The 23,644-nt window shown below is 41.6% G+C and overlaps 1 protein-coding gene across 4 annotated transcripts in view; it reads left to right on the top strand.

Annotated features, from left to right (window-relative positions):
- The window catches only part of agrn (agrin), a 257,870-nt gene that overhangs the window by 138,489 nt on the left and 95,737 nt on the right, over window positions 1-23,644 (top strand). For all 4 annotated transcript variants that reach the window (XM_026153154.2, XM_080295221.1, XM_026153157.2 and 1 more), the window contains one exon: window positions 8,784-8,999. In XM_026153154.2, the coding sequence (XP_026008939.2) occupies window positions 8,784-8,999 (216 nt within the window). The remainder of the gene's footprint in view (window positions 1-8,783; window positions 9,000-23,644) is intronic.

Genomic DNA, 23,644 nt, shown 5'->3' on the forward strand with positions numbered 1-23,644 from the left:
AAGTAAATCAGTGCCCATAGACTCCTCTGTTAAGATGTGATGAAAGAACATTTTAAATAAAAAAAATATAGTCTCTTTAGCCGCTTCTCCCCATCATGACAAATGTAGGTGAGTTTATAACTCATTCATTTAGACATGTAGACGCTTAACTTTAAGTATGTGTCCACTTTGAATAACAGATGTGCAGACACTGGCAGCTGTAGGCTGCTAGGCCTCGCTAATCGGTGAAGTGGAGCTCATGATTGTGTTTACGTCATTGGTGCCTTTTTAAACTACATTTAAAAAAAAAAAAGACTTGTCTGACAAAAATTTGGTCTGCTATGAGGTATTATAGAAACATTTGCTTCAATTTGGTGAGTGAAAATTTAGTATTTTATTAATATGCTCCTTAGCATTAATGCACTTTGCTAACGAAGCTTAGTAGCCTTAGCAGATGACTTAGCGCTTCCCCGTGTCTTGTGCTCCCTTAACAACAGGGCAGCAGCCAAAATGTTGCGGTCCAAAATCACACACATAAAACAGTTTGTGCACAAATCCCCTTTCTTAGGTTCACACACAGATAAATGTTTTAGTTAAAATTTAGTTACAATTGTGAGGCATCACAAAAGCTTTAAATACATCAACCCACTTCCTGTCTCCAGCTATAAAGCTGCTGGCAAGCTTACAGTGAAACTGAACTTTCCACAAACTAAAAAACCCTTTTGTGTGTGCTCACTGTAGCTTTTGTATGGTTTGTTTATGCCAGTGGGACATCATTAAAATTAAAAAAGTAACCATAGCCAAGGGAGGCTAGAAATAGCATTGACAAAATCTCAGAACACTACTGTAACAACAGTAGTAGTCGAGGTGACTGAGCAACAAAGCCAGCGGGGAAAATTGAGCGACTCTTAGAGATTGTTTGATTACTTTTAAAAATGCAGATCTCCTCTAACGAGTGAAGGTGCCATATATTCAAATTTTGACCTACTGATTTTTACCGGCGATACAAATAAGAGCAACGAACACAGCTAACAGTGCTGTTTTATAGACACAGAAGTTCAGAGCTTTCCTTTATTCCCTTTTTTCTAATAAAAACCAAGAGGAAATGAAGTTAAAGCATTAATTATGCATGTTGCCGCCTTCAGATTATTTGCAGCAGGTGAGGGTTTGTTTTTTAGACTTACAGGACTGCAGGTTTCTCATGTAGAAGATGGGAGGGAATCACATTGTAGTGGTTTTCCATCTGCCTCTCATATTTCTCTTTAACCTCCCTACCCTTCTGTTTCTTCATCTCATACAGTATTTCTTCTAATAAAACCTGTCCCTCCCTCCCCTCAGCCCCTACCTCCTCTGTCTTCAGTTTTATCTCTCATTTTCTGGCACGCCTTGGTCTGTGGAGTTTGGTAAATAAGTTCATCCTGCATGTTAGCCAGGTCATGGCCCAGGCGCTCAGCTATGCGAGCCTGTGTGTTGCATTCAGGAAGCAGGAGGAGAAGGAAATTGATTGCCCCTTTTATGTGAGAGAAGGAGAAAATACTGTACTGTACCAGCCATCGCACACACGCACGCACACACCCCGCACACAAAGACATGCTCACACACTCAAAACCCTCCATCTTCAAGCAGAGAACTGCAGCCAAAGGCGAAGAGAAAATGCAGTAAACGAATAGCTCTTTACAGTTTTTCTTTTCTTCAGTTTGTTCATTGTGCTGTTGCCCTGATAAGAACAGCACTGGAAAAGCAGAACATGAGAAAAAGTTTTTTTTCCTTTCTGAAAATCCTTTGAAAGTGTCTCCTTTCTTTCCCTCCTTCGCCCCTTTTTCTCTCTTCTCATTTAACTGGTTTAAAGAAGCAATTTCTCATATTGAGCTGGTGAGGTGGGGTGTTCCATTGTGACCAGGCGTTTTCTTCATTCACGCTGGGTGTTGTAAGATTGCAGCGAGATCGATAATTGACTCCATTGGTCCCCGAGGATCGCTAACCAGAGATCAATAGAAGCAGTGTAGGGTTTTTACCCCCAGATATTTTACAGCTGCCGGCCACCTTTATGTTTCTTCATGTTTCTATTCTGCAATGACACTTTGGGACTCTAGGCTCTGTATAGCGTCAGGTGCAGAGAAGGACACTATTAACAAATACTCCACCCATCTATTGCTTTTTCCCCCAGACCTATGCAAAGCACCTATAGCCTCAGAGCTGCACGCAGCCAGCACGAGAATTTGATTTTCAAAATTAGATTTTCACCCCAGAGCATCGATTTGGAGAGGAGTGATGTATAATTAGTGCAGTGAGACCTAACAGTTATTTTTAAAAAGCACTGCAGGGAATTTGATACAGAGGCAGCTTGACGTGGGTGCGCATGTGTGTATTTGTGCATATGTAAACCACCTGTGTGCATGACGGAAAGTTTCCAGTAAAACCTGATGAGAGAAGCCGCTTTGTGCTGATTGCATCACTAGCTGTTGCCATAGCAACCTGTCCCCTCACTGCAAAGGTCTTCTGGTACAGCTACACGGATAGAGAGGCTAAAGCCCTCTTACCGAGGTGAGGAGAGATAAGGAGACAGAGGGAAAGAGGGGACTGTTAAAAGCCGCCCGGGCAGGGAGCACATCTGTATTACTTAGTGTCAGCTGAAAAGAAAGGGTCCCTTTATTAAGAAGTAAGTGGAAGATGTCCCCTAGGAGTGCTAGAGGGTAATGAATTTAGAGTCATTCAACATTAATGTGATGTCGCTTCGATGCCACTGAGCTGTATCTCCCTCCATCAACTTTCCGTTCCTGATTTTCTGACAGTCACTAGGTCATTAGTCAATGCCGAAGCCGCCGTGTGCAGATTTAATCTGATCACCATACGACTGGCTTCACCTGAGCGGAGTATCCAGCACTTTTGCCATTTGTGCATCACTGGCCTCAACAGTCCCGGTTATCCAGCCGCTATTCTTGTCACCCATGTAAAGTTCAGTATTGTTAATTATTCATGCACACCTTCCTTTACCTTCCCTCTCACTTGCTTCTTTCCTCTCTCGCTGAAACAGACCAGACTGCTGTAAAATAATTCAAAAGTATGACAGACCGAGCCAAAACAAGATATGCAAAGACGTGTATTCCTTCCCTAAAGTAGCCACTTTGAGGCGCTTCTGTCAAGCCTTATTGGGTCTGAGCGCGCTCATGCTCGCGACCATAGTCCATTTCTGCACCCCTCCTTTTGCTTTGTTTGAGGTAGATGCAACAAGGCAGCAAAACAATGAAACTGATAGAGCCTTTCACCACAAAAACAGGCTGCAGGACATATTGTTCACAGAGCACAGGGTAGACGGCGTCTCAGAGTGATGGGAACTTGCTGCTTCTGTGTCATGTTTATTGAATTTGTGTTCCTCTGAATCTGTGTCGAAAAGCTAGCCGCTAACACATGTCGCCCGGATAATACACCGTATGAAGAGGCGTATATCCCTTATCCCACCGTGCATTCAATCACATTCTGATCTAATTCTGATACTTCGCTGTCCTGAAACGGTCTGCTTTTGTTACTTACTGGATTAAAAAACCACTCTGTGTGTGTATATGTGTTTTGCTCCACAAAAGAAATGAACTGCAAAATGCAACAGCCTAGTTCCATTCTAAATCCAAAAGCAGCAGAACTGGCAATAGAAGATGTGGAAAATTGCCACCAGAGAACCATGCATTACTTTCTTTCAAATCACAAACCACATAGTTTTTCTACTGTGGCTTTAATCAGAACAGCACCGTCATTTTCCTTTCATAGGCGCTGAGAGCCCCCCCTTAAATCTCTGACACCTTGTCACATTTAATGGGTGAGTCGTCCAAACGCAGGGATGACATGTTACCTGGACTAGACGCTTGCCTCGACAGTCACAAACTGGACATGCTGTCTTTTCTTCCCAATGGGATTTTCTTCCCCTTGCCTCCGGTAGCAAAGAAAACAGCATGGAAGTGAAGCTTTTAACGCTGCGGGGCTTGAAGGGAGATTACCTTACACACTTACATGGACCAATGAGCATTCACACATACACATATTCACACTCATTGCACTCACAAAGACATTTGCACCAAGAATCGAAAAGCTTACATTTATAGTGAAAATGGCATAAGCCTGAGTGGGCTTTTGCAATTTTGTACACAAAAGCATGCACCTTCCCCAGCACTTAAAACAGCTCTAGAGGGTTGTTGACCAAGTCTGAAAGCTGGAACCAGTGCAGCTAGGTGCAAAACGTTACAGCATTTTCTATTTCATATTACAGTTATTACCCAAAAGCAAAACAAAACATAGCCTTAATGATTGTTGGTGTTTAGTACCAGCAGTCCGTTCCTTATTAATTACAAATAAACATTTTTACCGCAAGAGCAGGCTTTGCTGTCGGCCTACACATGACATGGATTCACTACTCGACTAAGAGAAGACCTTTTAGTCAGTGTCACAGCTTTGTTGTTCTTGCAGTAAGCGGCTTTATCAGAGTTTCTAACATTAATGAGAGTAACACCCTGTTAATGCTGGAGCACTTTGCTCAATTTTTAATATTGTGAGGCACAATCAACACCAAAAAATCAGTGCAGTCTAATAAATAATCCATCTTTAAAATCACTGATCTTTATTGGCTCATTTGAATTGTTAGAAATGAGCCGAGAGACATCGCTGTGGCAGCGGTGACAGGACACATAGAGATCTGGAAGTTAGAAAAATGTTTGGCTGTAAGCATTAATTGAATAAAGTTCGAGTTCAGACCAACTCACCCTGACCGCAGCATCCTCTTCCTTTCACCTGATGTTTCAGTAATACAGAAAAACTAGTAGTTATGTGTGAGACGCAAAGTCGGAAAGTTACTGGGCTTTGTTAACTGTTCATTTAGCACCCACATATAGTAGCAGCACTTCAAACACTTTGCTTCTGTGTGTGCTTCCAGGAGAGAGAGCTTTACATCGCCTTCTGGTAGATGATTGCATTCGCTTCTTCCTATCGTGTCTGCACTACTATAGATCACCCGCCAGTCAAACTAGGTCGAGGGCGGCACAGTGGGAATATGATGTTGGCGAAGTTTTTGTTCGTGTTGTTTTTGTTTTCAGCCGTGGCAGATAATACTGTTCATATTAACTGCCAAGGGATTTTTTTGTCTTTTGTGCTAAAGAAATTGGAAGTGTCAAACGTATCTGTTATGAGGTGCTGGGACAATTTTTCCCAGGGAACAGCTCCCAGTACATAACCGTGCAGCTTTTACTCTCATTCCAGAGCCTGCGCTAGTATCTCTGTTTTGACAGAGGCCTCAGCTCCAGTGTCAGTCTTTTGTCAGCGAGCTAAGCTTGAGGCTACGGTGAGAGTTTCTTATAGGAAAGCATCGCAGAACAGATCCCCTTACACTGCAGCGCTGGCATTCATGATTTTTTTAAAATCATTTAAATGTTTTTACTGTAACTGATTATTATGTATTTTCAGAATAAAAATAAGTAAAGCATTTTATTTATATTTTTACCATATGATACCAGTGTTAGCTATATTGTAACACAGCTGATACATTTAGATCATAGAGAGATCTTTTTTGTCGACCCGGTATCTCGGTCTCTGGTGGGTTTTGTTTTTTTCCGCTCCCCCTGTCATACTCTCAGACAACCTTCCTCTTGTACACATCTGACACAGCTCGATTGAATTTCACCTCTTGTCACTCTGCTCGCATGGTTTTGCCTCGGAGCCACACACTGACACCCACGTAGACAAACACGCGGAGGAGCACAGGGTGTGTGGTGAGAAGTGACGGCAGAGCAGCGGGCCAGTCATGACAATGCCTTCATGCTAGCACCTGGCCACATGCACGCGTACGTGCGAGCGAGAGAGCCAGAAAGAGGGAGACAGACACCTAATGCCTACACCTCTCCAACACACACCCTGTCAAAAATACAGATGCACTCATGGATGGCTTTACACTCGCTTCCCCCCCCTCCCGGTAGAGAGAGTGAGCTCAGGTAGCTGTCAGGCGCTCCCCCACGGGGAACAGTGGGCCAGTCAAAAACAGCCTCCTCGCCTGTCACTCTGCACGCTCACACATGCACACGTATAGACGCATTCACACAGTGTACTTTGGTGTGGGGAGAGAGACAGAATGAGATGCCTTGGGCAGATGCTGGACCAGTTGTCTGTGCTGCACACATAGAGTTTGTGCTTGTGTGCGTTTGTGTGTCTGCCTATCTGACTCTGTCTCTCTAGTACCACAAAAAGCCACCTGCCAGTGAGCCCAAGCGGACATGCCGCCTTTCGTTTAGTCCTAGCCTGGGAGCCAGTGATAAGAAATAGTTATCTGCGGGTGCATGTGTGTGTGAGTGTGTGACATGTATATACTCAGCGGTGACACTGGCTGCTCGCCTATCTAACCAAGTAGACTTTTTTCAGAGTGGATTTTGGATTTTTATGTGCATTCGTCCATCGATTTTCAATCCGGTTGGTTACCTGTGAGAGTTTGCCATGTCTCTTAACGCCCCTCACCCCACCCCACCCCCTCCTGGTGCTGAGGCAAGGACGTCACGCCAGCTGGATGCCCAACAGTCCTCTAAGTGGGCACAGAGCCACAGCAGCTGTAGCTGCCATAATACGGGTCAATTACTCTCTAAGTTGATGTTGTGTACACATAACACGACCACGTATCCACGTGCGTGTCTGCTGTTTGCTTTGCGAATCCAGCGGCCTCTGACAAAGTTTACAGTTTGCTGCTTCACATTTGATCAAAGCTGAGGTGTCAGTGGGAGGTTGAGGATCAAAGTATTACCATCGCTGCCTGACTTGCGAGACCTTGAAGTGTGTGGCTAACCTTGGTTTGTCTTCGTGTTGCCCCCACCCCGTGTGTGTTTTTCCTGGATGGCGGATCATTGATGTTTCAAAAAGACTGCAGTCTTCTCACAGAGGTGTTGAAAATCAGCTGTCCACAAGACTGCGGGTATCAGCCTGCTGCCTCTCGATTGATTTTAATGTTGTTGCTGACTTTATTGAGGGGGAAAATTCTAACATTGAAACTTCTTCAAAATCAGCAAATGTACATACTGCGCTCGCTCTGCACGGGTGGGCACAGTCTCCCCGAACGAATCGAGCATATGAGCATATGTTTGCTTTACGCCACGATCCCATTTAATCCTCGTTGCTGAACTGTGTTTCTACAAATATGCCAGTAGCTAATCTGTATTGAGACAAATTTGCCTGGTGTTAAAACATAAACTTCATCTGCATTAACTCATAAAAAGTTCTCGAAGAATCAGTGCGAGAAAAGACAATTTAATTGGACGTGAACAACATCAGGGCCAGTACTGACTAAAGTTCTGAGAGCTTTCTCAGAGAGCTGCTAACATAGCTGAGAAATTTCTGGAAATAATATCCAGCATAGGATTTATTTACATTAATGAGGATGTTTGGCTGACCTTGTTGCTTGGTAGTCTTTTGGTTTTTTTTAATGGATGATGCATTATCTTAGTGATTACAGGCAGAACGAGTAGTGAAATCAACTGTTAAAAGCCTGGAATGTAATAAGCCAACTTTTAACACATGGCATGTTTACAACAGATCTACTGATGCAGTAGTCCATTTCCATGTGCATAGTTGTTATATTATTAGGTTACCTACATAGATATTTACCATGCTGGTATGTATAATCCTGTGATAATATTTCATATAAAACGATGGGAATCCCACACTGTTATGTAAGTCTGCAAGTTGTGGAAAATTAAATGAACTGCATCACAGTATAGCAGTGAGAAAGTGCTGTAACTGTTCACTCTGCTGATGAAAACCGGACAGACCCAAATCATCACCGCGCACTGTTGCTGTTATTTCTCTAGTTGCCCAGTATGTTAGTGTTTTGATGATCTTTTTTATTTCTGCTGTTATAACGTTATTGAAGTGGGTGGGAGATGTGAGCCCACCCGTAATTAGATCGACCACAAACATTATCCCTGCGCGGTCTAACCTGCAGCGTTTCATTAGCTCGCTGTCATTCAGCGTTTGGAGAATGTTTCTCCTACCTCTTTGTAGCGCGCCGTTGAGTTTGTGCTGGCTGGTTTATGTGATGAGTGGTTTTATTTTGGCAAGTTTTTATACATTACACACAATAGTCAACTATAACTGCGCTGGCAAATGTTGGACTGCATGAATAGTTCATGAAAGCCTTTTTAAATTTGTCTCCATTAGCTGCTGTTTAAAACCAAGAAAAATCGCTCTGCGTTGGCAGCTACCTGCAACCTTTCTTACGTTTCCCACACCTGGTTTGATGTTGTGAATCAGTCAGCACAGATAGATATCAGTATGACGACTTTTGACCCTAACTTTGTTCAAATGGGCTCTAATTTAGCATTTTAGGAATCATTAGATCAAAAAAAGTGAAAATATTAATATAAAATCACCAGGATATGTAAACTGCAAATATTCTATTTTCCCCAAACGTGTCAAAGTGTTGTTCTGGTACGCTTCAATGCCATTACACTTTGTCATGCTTTTTAAAAGGTCTTCCCCAAACTCTGAATGGTTTCACCTTCAGAGCTCTCTTTAAGCTTAAGATGGTTTGCAAATAATTGTTTCCTTTACCAGGATTTAGTTTGAACTTTGTGGGAAAGCATCATAGAATTTTCTTAAAATGCTAGAAACTTCTCTTTGTACTCTGATGCTTTTAAATACAGGCTTCTGTTAAAAGTGCTTAATTGAACTGTGCATTAGGTGTTGGGTGTTTCAGTATTAACTCGACTGAAAATGTATATTCACATTCGGAGTTATCCATATGAAATATCCTAACAGCTTCTCCTCTTTGTCGTTCTCTCTGGCAGGCTGCAGAGGGATGCTGTGTGGCTTTGGCGCCGTTTGCGAGCGCAACCCAAATGACCCGTCCAAGGGTGAGTGTGTTTGCAAGAAGGTGGACTGCCCGTCCTTTGTGGCGCCTGTGTGCGGCTCAGATTCGTCCACCTACACCAATGAATGCGAGCTGGAGAAAGCCCAGTGCAACGCACAGCGACGCATCAAGGTGCTGAGCAAGGGAGCCTGCTGTAAGTAACCATCAATCTATCTACTAACCCTTCCTGGAGACAGCTGCAGAAATTAACCATTTTAGAAATTCACCTCGATCCCTGTGTGAGTCTGAAAAGTGTTCTCTCTCAAACAAATGGAGATTGATCTGAGATAATTCCTTGTGCTTTTTCTGCAAAGTAACTCATTTTCAGAAATCCCTCTGACATTTGTGCAACGATCTGCTTTTTCTGTCTCATCTTGTCTGAAGATTTTAAGGCTGTGATTGTAAGCTTTAACTACCTGTAGAAACGGGGATGAAAAGAAGTCAGTTTGACCTTTGACATTTCAATTCTTGGTATGGTCATGCAACTTTGCAGAAGAAAATAGTTTGGGCAGGTTTGACTGTTGATCTGATGTATTTATGAGATCTCCACAAACCACTAAAATTCGATAGCTTTCTCTGAAGTGTTGTCTTTAACATACACGTGATCTGTAACCTTTTAAAAGATCCCCAAACATCCAAATTCTTGGACTGAACAATTTGAGACTGACACTCTCCAGTACATCACAATGAAAGATGAGGGTGAAAGTGGGCAAGCATAGGTGAATTAACATTTTAAAGCATGGCGAATGCGATTGGAATTTTTGGTTCAAATGACAGAAACGGCACTTGTGATTTTATGACGTTTGCACCAGAGGACGAGCACGGCCACTTAATTTGACAAACACAAAGCTGCAAGTCTCTGAGTGACACTAAATTGCTTGTTATTGTCAAGTAAATGGATTTCTATTACACCCTGTCCTAATACTACGTGCTTTGCCATCCTATCTTTATCCCACAATAATAAAACACGTCCCCATTACATCCATTCTATTGTCTTTCCAAAATGGCTGTGCTCCCAGGGCTTAAGCGCCACCTGCACCCTCACAAACAAAAAAGTGTGCCACTTACTGCTCCCATTGGTAGCCATCCAGTGTGTATTTTATCCCTAACCCCAGTGGGTGCCAATACTCCTGCTGTACCTCTCATTGCTTCTCTTTACCAAAGCCCATCAAAATCCATGGCTCTAAGGAGCAGATTCCTGCCAAAGCTGCAACATTGCAGCAGCCTCAATGATAACTATAGTGTTTTGTCAGCGTCGTGCCTTTTCTGCCAGTGTGGGCCTACTGCTAATTCCAGGGGTCTGATTACAGTGCAGGCTCGAACCTGGCACTAATAACAAGCTTGGTGGCGGCCCGCTACTGGCAGAGTGGAAATAAAGCGATAGAAAGGACAGAGAGAGGACAGGAGGAACACAGGGTACAGTGGAGGAAAGGGAAAATAGCATTTAAAAAGGGAGGGTATAATGTTAAGAGGAAAGAGCAACGAGACATTAAGACAGGGAGTGCGACACAAGAGCACGTAAGAGAGTACTTTAGTGATTGAACGAGTGAACAGATTACGAGAGAAGATCAAAACCAGAGGGAGAAAGTAGTAGCATAAGTGGTTTAATGATGGTTTATGGAGGGTTAAGGCCATCAGAAGCACCATAATTGGCCTTAGCAAAACAGCAGCCAGTCACAAGGAAAGAAATAAAGTAAAAAATAATAGTAATGATTATGCTAATGATAGTATTGCTGGTAATGACTACATGCTGGCCACCAGAGCAGACTTCCTCTCTTATCCCGTCACATCTGGAAGGAATTTCCTTTTCATTCCTCTGTTGGCTGTGATTCTGAGAGCCCAATGTGATTATTACTAATGGCAAAGCCTGATTTATGTCAGCATTTTCATGCAGTCACTGGATGTGAAGGAGGCAGGTGTGTAGTGTTTAATCAGCGGATGGCATCCTTGGCTCTAGCCTTGCTACGTTATGTACTTGTGCTTCTGTAACACAACCGGTGTCACTGTGATTTATGGTGTGATCAGTTTAATCAATGCAAAAGTAAAAATGACTCATTTAATTAACTCCGGCTTCCACCAACATCCATTCAACATGGTTTGATTTACAGTTCCATTATTGTATACTTAAAGCAGAGTTTACAGTTCTGTTGAAAATTGACAAATTTGCTATTTTCTGATGCGATTTTTTTCTGACAATCTTCTGATTGGTAGAAACGTTGAGAGCTGAGAGAACCAACCCTGGGAATCTGTTTTAAACAAGCTGCCAGGTACTGATGAAGGTGACCTTAAAGCTTAAACAGCAGGTTATCGGTGCTTTTATTATCTTAAACTCACAATATTTGGTTTTGTCCCGAGTGACACATGAATAGCTTTGAAAATCAGAAAGCAATCTTTTAAATTCATCCTTCTTTCTTACCCGTGCTATTTCTGATTTGCAACATATTTTGTATAGCAGTGAAAGCAGTCACTGTCGAGTGAGTGTAGACGAACCACACAGCTAGCTAACATCTGGTCGGTTTATTTACTTTTGCATTTATTGCAACATCCTTGTTAAAAGCTCCCACATATGTCTTATAGACAGAATTGAGAAGGGCAGACGGCTAGAGAATTAAAAGAAGTGTTTTACTGTGGGATGGAAGGGTCAGCCAAGGAGTAAGCAACAGTCTAACATTCATCAATATTCATATGTGTGTGTTTGAATGAATTCAAGGATGTTTGCACTTAGAAGGTACATACAGCAGGTACGGTATACGCTGTGAGTGTGAAAGAGGAAGAGAGCGTGCGTGTTAGGAGGTCAGCGCAAGCCAGGTGACAGGTTCTGATTCTCACTCTGCTCTCAATAAATTCAGCCCCTACAGAGGGCTTGGACGGGCCACTTGGCTGAGATTATGGAGTTGTCAGTGCTGACGGAGGAAGAGAGAGGCAAAGGAGGGAAGGAGGAAGAGCGGTAGAAAGGTGAGGGAGTGAGAAAGCTTTTAACTTTAAGAAAATACGGGCAGCTGAATTGGTGCTTTTGTGCGAAGCCTCGTTGGACTCTTTCGATTTGAATGGCGGGTTTTCATCGGGGTAAGTGAATTGGCTACCGTTGTGTGAAGCCGTCATGTTCAATTCAAATCAAGTCTTATCTGGCACTCAGGAGGAAAGCCACAAAAGAAGTTTTTATTTCTCTCACAGATTATGCCCCTTATGTTTTTTTTTTTTTTAAAGGATGGGAGTTACATCACATGGGAGCATTTTGTTACCACCAAGTACAACTTTGGAGCTTGGGGTATGTTTTGTTGCAAACAGGAGGAAGCTGTAACCAGCAAGTCCCTGACATCTGCAGGATGCTGACACCTCCAAATGTCGGCTTTCGGGCGCTTACTTCCTACTTCGCTGCTGCTGACATCACAGTGCTGTTCTCCAGTTAATTACTGACATATTGTGCTTCGACTTTCAAGAGGTTTTTACAGGCACTTTAGCTACGGTCACAGCTTTGAACACCAAATAAGGTGGCTTGTTTACAACCTAGACTTTGACAGATGCCCGTGTCCTCCCACTATTCCCATTGCACAGTTCACCTTAGCTCAGTTTCACTCGGCAGTGAAAAGAAAATTCCCCTTAAAACATGTCCATTTAGCACCTCACTCATAAAACTGAACTGGCTATTATGACATTTTAGTTCCAAGAAAATGGTCTAAGTTCCCTCCTGAGGGCAGGACAAAATGACCCATTCGTTGTTGAGGTGCAGGCACTTAGTTTCCCTCCACTGCTCCACTCTGATATTCACATAACCTGCCCCTTAATGGTTCAGACCATCTCCGACCCAGCTTCTTCATTATCTTTCTTTTGTTCTAGATGGATGATTTGGGATCGGTGGGGTTACATTTCCGGCAGTCAAGCAGGCAGGCGGTGAGCACATAATGGCTTCAGATATTATCGAAATTAAAAGGAGAGGCCGCGTTTAAATTGGCCCCGCAGGAGTGACCGATAACAACACGAGGTGATAAAAAAAAAAAGAAGAAAGAAAAAAAAAAGTGTCCAGTTAAGAAAAGGAAGACCTCAGAGAGGGAGGGAGAGAGAAAAAGCTCAGACACTTTCTGGTTTAGAGAGAGACAAGAGACATTTGGGGAACTGTGTGTGCGTACGTTTGTGTGTTTGCGCACGTTCTACAGTCAGCTTGGGAACAGGCACCACGTCTACTGTCCTAATGTTGAATCAGAGCAGAGTGGTAAATACACTCCCTTTCCCAGAGAGAGACACAGAAGTGCTGCAGAACTCATCTTGTGTGGCCACTCTAGTGGAACATGGAGTTTTCATTCTTCTTTACCCCCCCCCCCCCCCCCCCCCCCCAGAAAAAAGTGGAGAGCATGCGCGTGTGGGTGAGGTGACTGGGGTTCGAGAGTGTGGTCGATGGGAGATTGATTTTATGTATGTGTGAGAACGCACGTGTGTGTTCTCGAGAGTTGGCTATCAGCACGGCCCCCTACCTTCTGCTCAGTCACTCCACTCTGCTCTCTCGCTCTCTGCACTTTAGAGAAGGTTTTTATCTCTCCAGCACCGAAACACTCTCGAGTCTTCACAGTGAAAGGAGAAAAGGCATCAGTGCTCCACACCTGCTTCTCTGTCTGCTCTTATATACTGCAGGCAGGCCCAGTGTGAGAGGGATGTGAACTGCTCCTTAAACATAAAGCAGTACACTCCTACTTGTTGTATTTAGTTGTAGCATATAAAAAAAATATATCAGAGCTTGTTTGAATACATTTTGCAGCAAACAAATGAAGTCCTCTGTTCCTGGGAAGAGGCACAAATGATTAACTGAAAATGAGTTGGTGTACACCCACTTCTACCTGACGTATTTGTACGTTACCAAACAAAAGCAGGCGCAGCAGATTTATATAACGAAACAAATGTCAAAGTGTCTGATGAGAGTTGTCATTATGCACGGGTTTACTTTGGCGCACTTTGTGTCTCGTGTCTAATGACGCTTTATTGTGTGGTTGCGAACGTGCCTGCACGCAAACAGGCAAACATGCATGAAACGGACCAATCAGGAAGAAGAAAGGGAATATCTATTGAAAGAAGTGTTAATCTTTCCTATAAAACAGCATAATTTTTTTTTACAAACGGTACAGTACTGTGCAAAACTCTTGAGCCATCCATTATTTCTTTATATTTTTTACATTTTGCTTTCAGGTGCCAGACTTTCTTGCTATCTTGAGCAAAAGTTCTCCAGGCTTTCTGAAGGTGTCAACTTTACATTGTGTCTTTCTTAACTTTGTTACTGGCAGCATGTCATCATTTGAGTCCCATTTCTTCTGTAGAGTCTACAAAAAATACCAAAGACAGTATTTTGTTAGTAAAGCTGACATCCATCATGAACAACCCACATCACCCACTGCATGAGTATGTGAGTGGGCTGAGCAGCTCCTTTAGTCAGAGACTGAAACACCCTCGCTGCAGGAAGGAGCGCTTTCGCAGATCATTCATCCCAACAGCAGTTAGACTCTATAACTCCTCAATCATGATGTCATAAGTCACTGGACACTGTGAACATCCACGGTCACCACTTCCATGTGTATGGACATGTGCAGGTATATATGTATGTATATGTATACATATGTATATTTAGTGTGTACATGTGTGTGTGTACATGTCTATAAATAGGAATATTAGTGGTACAATAGTTATGTCAAGCTATATAGTTTATATCCATAATCACATACTGTGTATGCTACCATTGTATATAGTGTATTATCTTACTTTTTGTCATTGATTGTACTTATTTGTATTTTTGTATTTCCATCTGATATCTGTACCTGAGCTGAGGTGATGCAAAAATTTCCCCGTTGTGGGATCAATAAAGTCTTATCTTATCTTAAAATAACAAAGAGCTACTAGGCAAAAAGTTTGGTCTGTCTTGGCATGGGGTCCAGTGTGTTCATAAAAATCTGAAGAAACTGGACAAGTGGGAGCAAAAGATGAAGTGACATGCATAAAATGTTACCGACAGCAGGTGAACAGTATCTGAAAGCCATGTCCTGAAGAAACAGGAAAGAAATCCAGCAAAGGCCTGACACAGGACCTGAGACTTTCAGCAGATCTATCTACTGAAGTCTCATCAGAAGTGGTCTCGGTGGAGCGGTGGCTATCAAGGAGCCATTCTAAGAAAGGGAAGCACAGAGGAAATGCTGACATAAGCAAAATTTCACAAGAATTGGACTGAAAATAAATATTAACAGGTCTTATAAAGTGATGAACGCCATTTGAAATTTCGTATTTTAGTTTAAATCACCGTCACTAGGTGCAGGGGAGGTCAGGAGAGAGGTACAACAGTGAGTGACTACATTATCTCATGTGATGCTACTCAGCCAGTCAAATCGTTTATTCAGAGCGTGTGTGAAAACAGAAAACTCCCAAGAGGAGAGGAGATGCAGAAGTGGGGTTGAAGCTGAGCGGGTTTACATGTTAAATGTAGTTATGGGAAAAGGAGAAAAGGGGAAGCTTAAAATACACCTTTGCGTTATTTTTTAATTAAGCACTTTTGCTTTTTCAAAAATCTCTTGTTTATTTTGGAATGCAAACCTTATTTTACTCAAAAAGAGAAAAGAACATTTATCATTTATTATTAGAGTACCCTCCGGGTCATTGTGAAACTTCATAATAAACACTGTTGGATGGCAACAACCAAAGAAGAGCTTTGAATGTGTTTCAAGAACCTGGAGAACTTTTCCCCGAGACTACCTACAGACATTACAAAAGCTTGTCCAAGAGAGACTGCGTTGAAGAATAAAGATGTTTTTAGAACTGTACAAACTCTCTTTTTGCCTTATATACTACATATGCACATTTTTCAGTAAATCAATGCACCCGTTTCCTAATTTGCTACTAAAATCTAAAGAAATAAGGATCAAGACATCTGCACAATACTGCGTATGTGTAAGAAATTCTTTATGTTGTTTGGGATCATGCAAGAAATCAGAAAAACCATTGTTATTTGAATCTGACATGCGGGCCAACACATTGTTTCCATTCCTCTTCACATCTCCCTTTTGCTCCTAAACCATTGTTCAGAGAGGGAATCAAAGAAAATGACCTAAGCTCATTACTCCATCTGTACGTTTGGTCTTTTGTCTTTTGTTGGTCTGGCCGATTGTTAAGGTGTCTGGGCCGGGCCAGGTAAAGCCCTGATTTATCTTCCCTCGTTGGGGCCAAAGCTGGCCAGGAGAGGAGGTTTGTGAAAATCCTCTGCAAGCAAATAAATCCTAATTTTGGAGCAGAGCTGGAGAGGGAGGAGATGAAGGCCAGCCTGCTTCACTCCTCCTTCACCCCCATTTTTTTTACTTTATTTTGCTCATGCTAAGACGATTTCCTTTGTTACCCCGGTGACATGCCCGGTCAGCCTCTGTAACAATGGGCTGGTGGTAATAGCCGTAGATGCTGAAGATGACTTCTGGCTTTGCCGAAGCAGATAACAGAATTCTGCAGTCAAACTGACTGAAGCCATCTTTACCTCCACGCTGTTTCTCCAGTGCTCATTGCTTCCCTGTTTTGGATCCCTGTCCCTTCATCTCACCAGTATTCCTCCCGTCTTTCTGTCTTTAATCCTTATTGTCCTTGTTACTTTTTTTAAATATTCCTTTTCTTTTTCCTTCCGTCCTTTATTCTTTTCATGCATTTTGCCTCGCTGTTCCTTCTTCTACATCACTCCATAGTTCCTCAAGCCTCTCTTTTTTTCACTTCTCCTTCATTTGCTCACCGTTAACTCCGCCACAGAGGACTTAGTCACGCACCCCTTACTTCTTCTCCTTCGCCTTCACTCATTTTCTGGGCGTTCCCTCGTCTCCTTCCTTTTTCACTCAGAGGCTTCACGACAAAAATCGTTTCATTTTTTTTCTCTCTTTTTTCCGTGTCTTGCTGATATTCTCATCAGTAGTAACAAGTCTGCACAGAGACACAAATGCGGAAAGTAATCAAATTTCTCCGGGGTTATCGGTGAACACATTTATGCGCACACACTAACAGACACACAGGGCGAGAGGTCATTGTAAATAACTCAGCTTTCGTGCTTTCATTTCCCTGGGGCATTGACTCTTGCTTGGCATTCATAACCATAATATGCACAACCTGACGGACTCTGTGTGTGTGTGTGTTTACTGATAGTACATAAACACGCACACAAAGGCATATTTAGTGAAATATACACACACTGCAGGCGTTTTGCAAACCGATAGACTGAAAAATATACATTCTTGTTATCAGCACACACACACACACACATAAAGACATGATAATGGGCTGTGCTTGGAATTTCTCTATCCATCTTTACTTGCTGTTCCACTCGTCTGCAACCACTGATACTTGTAAGACAAATCCCGTCTTCTGCTTCATCTCTCGCTCGCTCTTTCTCCAGTGCTCACCTCTTTGAAATCTGCAGGCAAAACACCGATTATGTACACACATCCATATCCACATACACCTGCTTAATCCCAGACAAGGGGTTGTGTTTTGAGACTTTTTAATGTATTTATGCATTTGGCTTCTCCTGAATAATACATTGTTATTTGTTATTTTCACTGTGTATGCTTGGTGAGAGATGGAATGGAGTGAAAATAATAAAAGCGGAGCGGTGCTGAAAAATATGAGGATAACTACCAGCTCAGCCGACAATAGCGGATATTTTATTTCATTTCGCGCGGAACAAGAATGACGACAAGTGACAGGAGACGGATTTCTAAAGAATATTTGTTTCTCTCTGCGTTGGCTTTGATTCTGTGGCATACTACAACAACAACAACAAAAAGATCGCTTATTCACAATCATCATTAAAGGATCGCAGCGTGGATTGAATAGGATAACTGCTTTATTTAATACATGTTTCAGATTATTACTCGTTTTATATTAATGTATGTACAGGAACACATTATCAGAAATAGAATATGGATAATCTTGTTATTTCTTTCTACCACTGAGTCAGAGTTTTAAACAAGGAGTCATTTTTTAAGGTGGCGTTGAGCAATAGATCCCCAGGCTTTTCTTTGGCTGCTGTTTCAGTTCTTGTACTTAACCAGAAATGCTTTTTAATTGTTGAACCACTTCAAAATCACCTGATTTGTTCCAGTATCTTTAGTTAAATCTATGAGAAATGTCAGAGATGACACAGTTTGTCAGGAATAAATCATTATTTTTGCACGAGCTAGGTGATTCCCAAAGAGCTATTAGCCAAAAACCTGGCATATCTCGGCACGGTGTGCAGCCTGTCCTTAAAACATTTAAAGAAAGTGGACAAGTGGAGGACAAAAGAACAAGTGACCTGTCTGAAAAAACTGCAGCATTTGGAACAGTATCTGAAAGTCCTTGAAAAGCCCTGGAGAACTGTTCCTGAAGGCTACTTGAAGAAATGACAAGAAGGCTTACCTGAACGAGTTGAAGAATAAAGATGAGCATAGCAAATATTGACTTTGGAGCTCATTAAAATTGTAAAATTGCCTGTTTGCCTTACACTGTATTTCCATGTATGCATGTGTGCACATGTTTGCACGTGGTTCAGTAAATTGCTTCTCCAAGCCAGATATAAAGAAATGAGGGGTAGCTCAAGACATGTGCACAGTACTGTAGAAAACGTCAGTCTTGTGCATGTATATCTACACTGTATTCCCTGTTTACACACAGCACCTTCATACAAGGTTCCTTCATTACTGTTCACCCACTCCTGCCTCGCTGCTTATTTAAGGTCTGTCCATCGACTGCATCCACTCCCCAGAGTAATGCTGTGTTCACATTGTTGCAGTGGAGGGCAAATTAGATACTCCTTGCCTTCACTGGGTGATTGATTGTAAATCAAAGCACCACTGATGTAAAATGAGCAATCAGGGTTGTAACTTTTCAAAGTTTTACCTTTTTTCTCAACAAGGTGCTGGCCACTTAGACGCAGTCTTGTTCGGGAATCAACTGGCATTGTGTCGCCTCAAAGCTGAGATGATGTAGCGCAGTGGTTATCGATCAAGGTCGTCAGGAACCAGAGTCCTACTGGTCTTCATGTTAGCGACCTAATCAGACACTGTTAGGCCTGGGTTAGAATGTGAATGTGCTTAACTGAGTGGGAGGAAAGAAATCCAGCAGTCTATTGTCCTCAGGATTTTAAGTGCTCAGTATTCAGTGTTCATAAAGGATCTGGGGCATATACACTATACGTTGTCTTAATCTTGCCAAAAATGTTGTATATGCAAAATTTGCATGCACTACTCTATCATCCATTGGTAATCAATTTGCGGATCAATATTAGTGAATGGCAGAAATAGTTGAAAATGGACAAGTAGGCAGTAAAGGGCGCTTCGTGGCTTTTTAGTGGAGGAAAGACATCAAATGATTTCTGCGTTTAGAAATTTATGACGAGACTACACATACATCTTCATCGGTAAAACAGCCACAAGTGACAATTACAACGTAGTAATGTGCAAATTTCCATCCATTTCATGAGATTCTCTTAAATCATAGGAAATGCCGAGAACATGGCTCAGCCAGAGGACTCGGTGACCTTGTCGATGAGTTGGAAGTGTGCAGCTTGTTGCCTGCAGCTGTTAATCCCACTGTTCATGGTTCAAAAAGATTTATATGACAGCGCCACTTGGTGACATATCATCATAAAAGCCACGATGCTTCATAATAAAAGTAGTCCAGTTCTTTTTAGTGCTAAATAGGATGTACAAGACGGCCGTCAGTTAATTGCAAAGAGCAGTCAAGAGAAGCCAACAAAAACAGTAATAATGAATCTATTCATCATTTACTCTAAGCCCCTCGTGGCAGTGGCATGTGCCAATGGCAGACTCTACCAGTAACTTCTATTATGAGTAGATAATCACAGAACAGAAGAAGGAAATGCATAAAACAGCTATTGTGAAAACACAGTTGGTTTCCATGAACACCTAATGGACTGTAACTTTAAAATGATCCATCAGAAAAACAAAAGGCAACAAGCAAAATAACAATTAGTTGCAAAGTTTAAAACTGTTATTTTTATTCTGTTGTTTTAGCTGCTAAAAGTGGCATTTTTAAAAATGATTTTCCCGTTTCTGCCTGAAACCTTGCAATTAAGCTGTAAGTGTTTTCTAGTGGCACTAGAGTTCCTGTAACTCTGTGACTGCATGATTTCGTGTAGAAAATATTTCACACTGAATTGCTTATACGTCAAGGAAATAATAGTGTTCTCTGTTTTTCCTTGGTTGCCCATTTTTGAACACTTCCTCCCCGTTCTGTTTCCTCACTTGGAATCAAGTTTTCTTTTGTTTGTTTTTTTCAGCAGTAATACAAGCAAATTAAAATGCTGCTTTTTAGTGAACCAAATAGTTCAGTTTTATCTCATTCGCCACGACCACTTGACCGCTGAGGCTAACCCATATGACTTTTCTCTGGCAAATGCGGCCTTTTTTTTTTTTATCGTTTTCCTCATTCACCTTAACTTCATTCCAGCTTTGTGAAAATTGTAAGGACAGGCCAATATACCTTCATTCCGTAAAATGTGTTTGTGTTCTATGGCTTTCAATTTTCCTCACAATTAGAATAAATGGCTCACGTACACACACACACACACACAGTCCCTGCCTGCAGTAATAATGCTTGCCAGAAAAGAGAGAGAATAAATCCAAGTTATTTCCATCTACTGTTTGTTCTAAATAAATGTCAGTTCTTCTGCTCCACTTTCATGCGCACTCTCTCTTCCTCCTGCAGCCTTATCAAAATTTAAATTGTTGTCATGTTAAATAGGGTCCTATATTGGAAGGCTGAAATGGGCATGTCACCTTGAGCAGGTTTATCTGATTGTGTGTTCATAAAGATGCTTTTTTAGTATTAAAGTTAACTCGTTGTTATTTTTCCTAATTAAGCCAAAATCCTCAGTGCAAAGAAGTCACTGATGTGGTGTGTCTTCATTTTTCCCCCTGTTCTTTAGCTTTAATATAGATATCACATACAATAGATAGTAATTGACTGATTGTGTCAGTTAGTTATTGGAAATAAAAGCTTAATGTGCTGGGTTCTAAATATTGTGGCTTATGTCTATTTGTAGGCAGGTTATGAACTGTGAACTGTGAGATCTTCTTATTTGCTTAATATTAACAGTTTTTGGATCTGCTTTCAGGAGTTAATGAGAATAAAGCAAAGTGAGCTCAAATTTTTATTGTTAGTCACCACACAGCTTCAGCACCCAGCCTGGGAACTGCTGACTTTAAACTGCTTTCATGATATGGCTTTAGATTTATTTGCTCCTTTATCAGCCGGTGACAGAGAACTCTTACATTGATGTTTATTTAAGTGTGACTATTGAAAAAAGAGATAATGCAGCATGCACTATCGCACTTTGAGCTTATCCTGCATTCAGGTGAAGAGTGTGCTGACACCGTATGTCTTCACGCAGATGTGCCTGTGTTTGTACTGAAGACCAAACACCCACTGTAAGGGACTTTTCAGCAGCTCTGAACTGCATTTTGCCCCCAGCAGCTACCGGTCATTAGCAAGTTTTTTGATAGCAAAGGCCAAGCATGATTAGCCAATGCCTCACTGAACATCAGTAGTGATTTTGGCTCCCCACCACCACCAGCTCCAGTTAATCAGAAGCTAATGAAAGGAAATTTGTGGCATATGCACTACTTAGCCCACATGAGTCTTTATACCTCTTTCTGGGGCCAGAGGGGATATTCTGAATGCAAAACTCAGTTTCAGGACACAATTCAGACCCCAAGTCTCCAAATACTGACAGAACCCAACTGGCTGTAATGTAATTAGCATTTAAATAATCTAATTACATTTTATTTGTAGTATTTGATTATATTTAATTCACAGTGCCTATTACCTCAACTTCCATCATTTTCTTAGCTACCTTATTCACAAGGGGTCGCCACAGCGGCTAGCTCCGTGGTAGACTTTCACACAGGATGCTCTTCACTTCCTGACGTAGCCCCCAGGAGATTTTTGTCTCCTATTGAAACGGACTTTTTGTTTGTTATTCAGATGTGTACACCGCCACATTTTGGAGCTACGACATGAATAACTTTGTTAATGTGACTTGTTTTGTCATGTTCTTTGAATTTTTGTATTTAAAAAACAGCGTTGCATTATAATTTTCTTACTTACTTTCTAAAATGCAATTTATTGAATACGATCATAACTTTTGTCATTCATAAAACGTATGTGGTGAGGGATTTTTACAGTGAGCAGAGCATCACCCTGCATGCTTCTATCTTTGCTAACGTGGAGATCGTCATGAACTCTGCAACCCGCTTCACTCGTAGTGTCACAGGTTTGCTATTCTAATATGAAGGCATACAAATTACATCCTTACCACATAGAACAACACAGCATGATAGAGCGTGCACGGTATCTGTAATTGACTGACTGCGCACTCATAACCTTCCTGACACTCACAGTCATGATCCTACACTATTAATAGGAAACCAGAGACTGCAGTAGAAACAAGTAGAGTTAAATTATACTTTAGCAGTTAAAAACAATCAGTTTTACTAACTCACAAAGGAAGAAAATCTCACAGAAACTCAAAAATATTGAATGTAGTGCAATTAGAAGAAATTCATTTAGGACTACCCTACTTAATCTTTTAATTTAAGCATTTATGTGCTCAGTATGGTGAGTCTAACCAGGTTTTTTTGTTGTTGTTTTTTTGGTGCTTTTGATCCTGAGGTGCCTGGTGTAGAGCTCAACACTTAAAAACCACATGAATACATTATTGATTATGTGGGCTCCTGGCCTTAAAGAGGTAAACAGAGAAGCAGTTAATAGTGCCTCCGGCTACACTCCCCAACTTATTTTGGCACCAAGATCTTCTTTGTTGCTTTCAAAAGGCCTTAATCCAAGAGAAAGAACTCCTGGTACAAGCACTGACAGCTTGCCAATAGGTAATACAGGCTTTTTCCCATAGGCTATTAAGGGGACAGAGAGGCCCTGAGGTTAAAGAAACTGCCCATCAGCCAGTGTTTGTCTTTTCTTTTTACCTTTTATCTCTTTCAGCTTGTTTATGTAGATTACAGGGCTAAAGTAAAGTGAGTTGTCACAACGTCTTGATGGTTTGACACATGATGTGCAGCCATTCGTGGACTCCTTTAGCAGTGCGCTTAGGGCACCTTCAACATTATTATGAGTGGATAACATATATAATCGCTGTGTTTACAGCTTGTTGCGTTGCACTGAATAGCCAAAGGCATTTGTTTGCATTCTGAAAAGTCCTCCGCATCGTGTTATGTAGCACAATCAGCCGTTTTGGACACTAGATTGGCTGCAGGGCTGCCGTTCTGTATCTCACCTCTGATCTCCCAGTCGAGTAACGGGAGCTTTTCCCTCTCCCAAGCACATTTTGTTAGTTTGGAAAAAGCATTTCGATGCTTCCAATTATGATGCACACGATAAGTTGGTGGAAGGATTTAATGTGCCTCTGGGTTTTCATCAAATGGTGCTATTTAAATGAGCGTGTTAATATTCGTTGATATTTAACTGAAGAATTTAAGTGTTTTTTGTTGTTGTTGTTGTTGCTGTTAAATTGTGTGCTGTCCTTTTAAAAGACCTGTGCATCTGTGTGTGTGTTTGTCATAAATGCCATACCCGGGCGATTTAATCCCATCCCACCTTCTTTCTGTCACTCAGCAGAATAAATGGGGCCTGTGTTGTCATTTCAACACCCCACCTGTGCTTTACTGCATTTTCCAAGCGTAAGATATCTGCCAGCAGTAAATGACAGCTATGGTTCCAAAAATCAAGCATTGTGACATTTTTTGTATTTTATCCTCTGTTTTTACATTCATATTTTTTTTCTTA

The sequence above is a fragment of the Astatotilapia calliptera genome, chromosome 20, assembly GCF_964374335.1.
Source record: "Astatotilapia calliptera chromosome 20, fAstCal68.1, whole genome shotgun sequence".
Taxonomy (NCBI): domain Eukaryota; kingdom Metazoa; phylum Chordata; class Actinopteri; order Cichliformes; family Cichlidae; genus Astatotilapia; species Astatotilapia calliptera.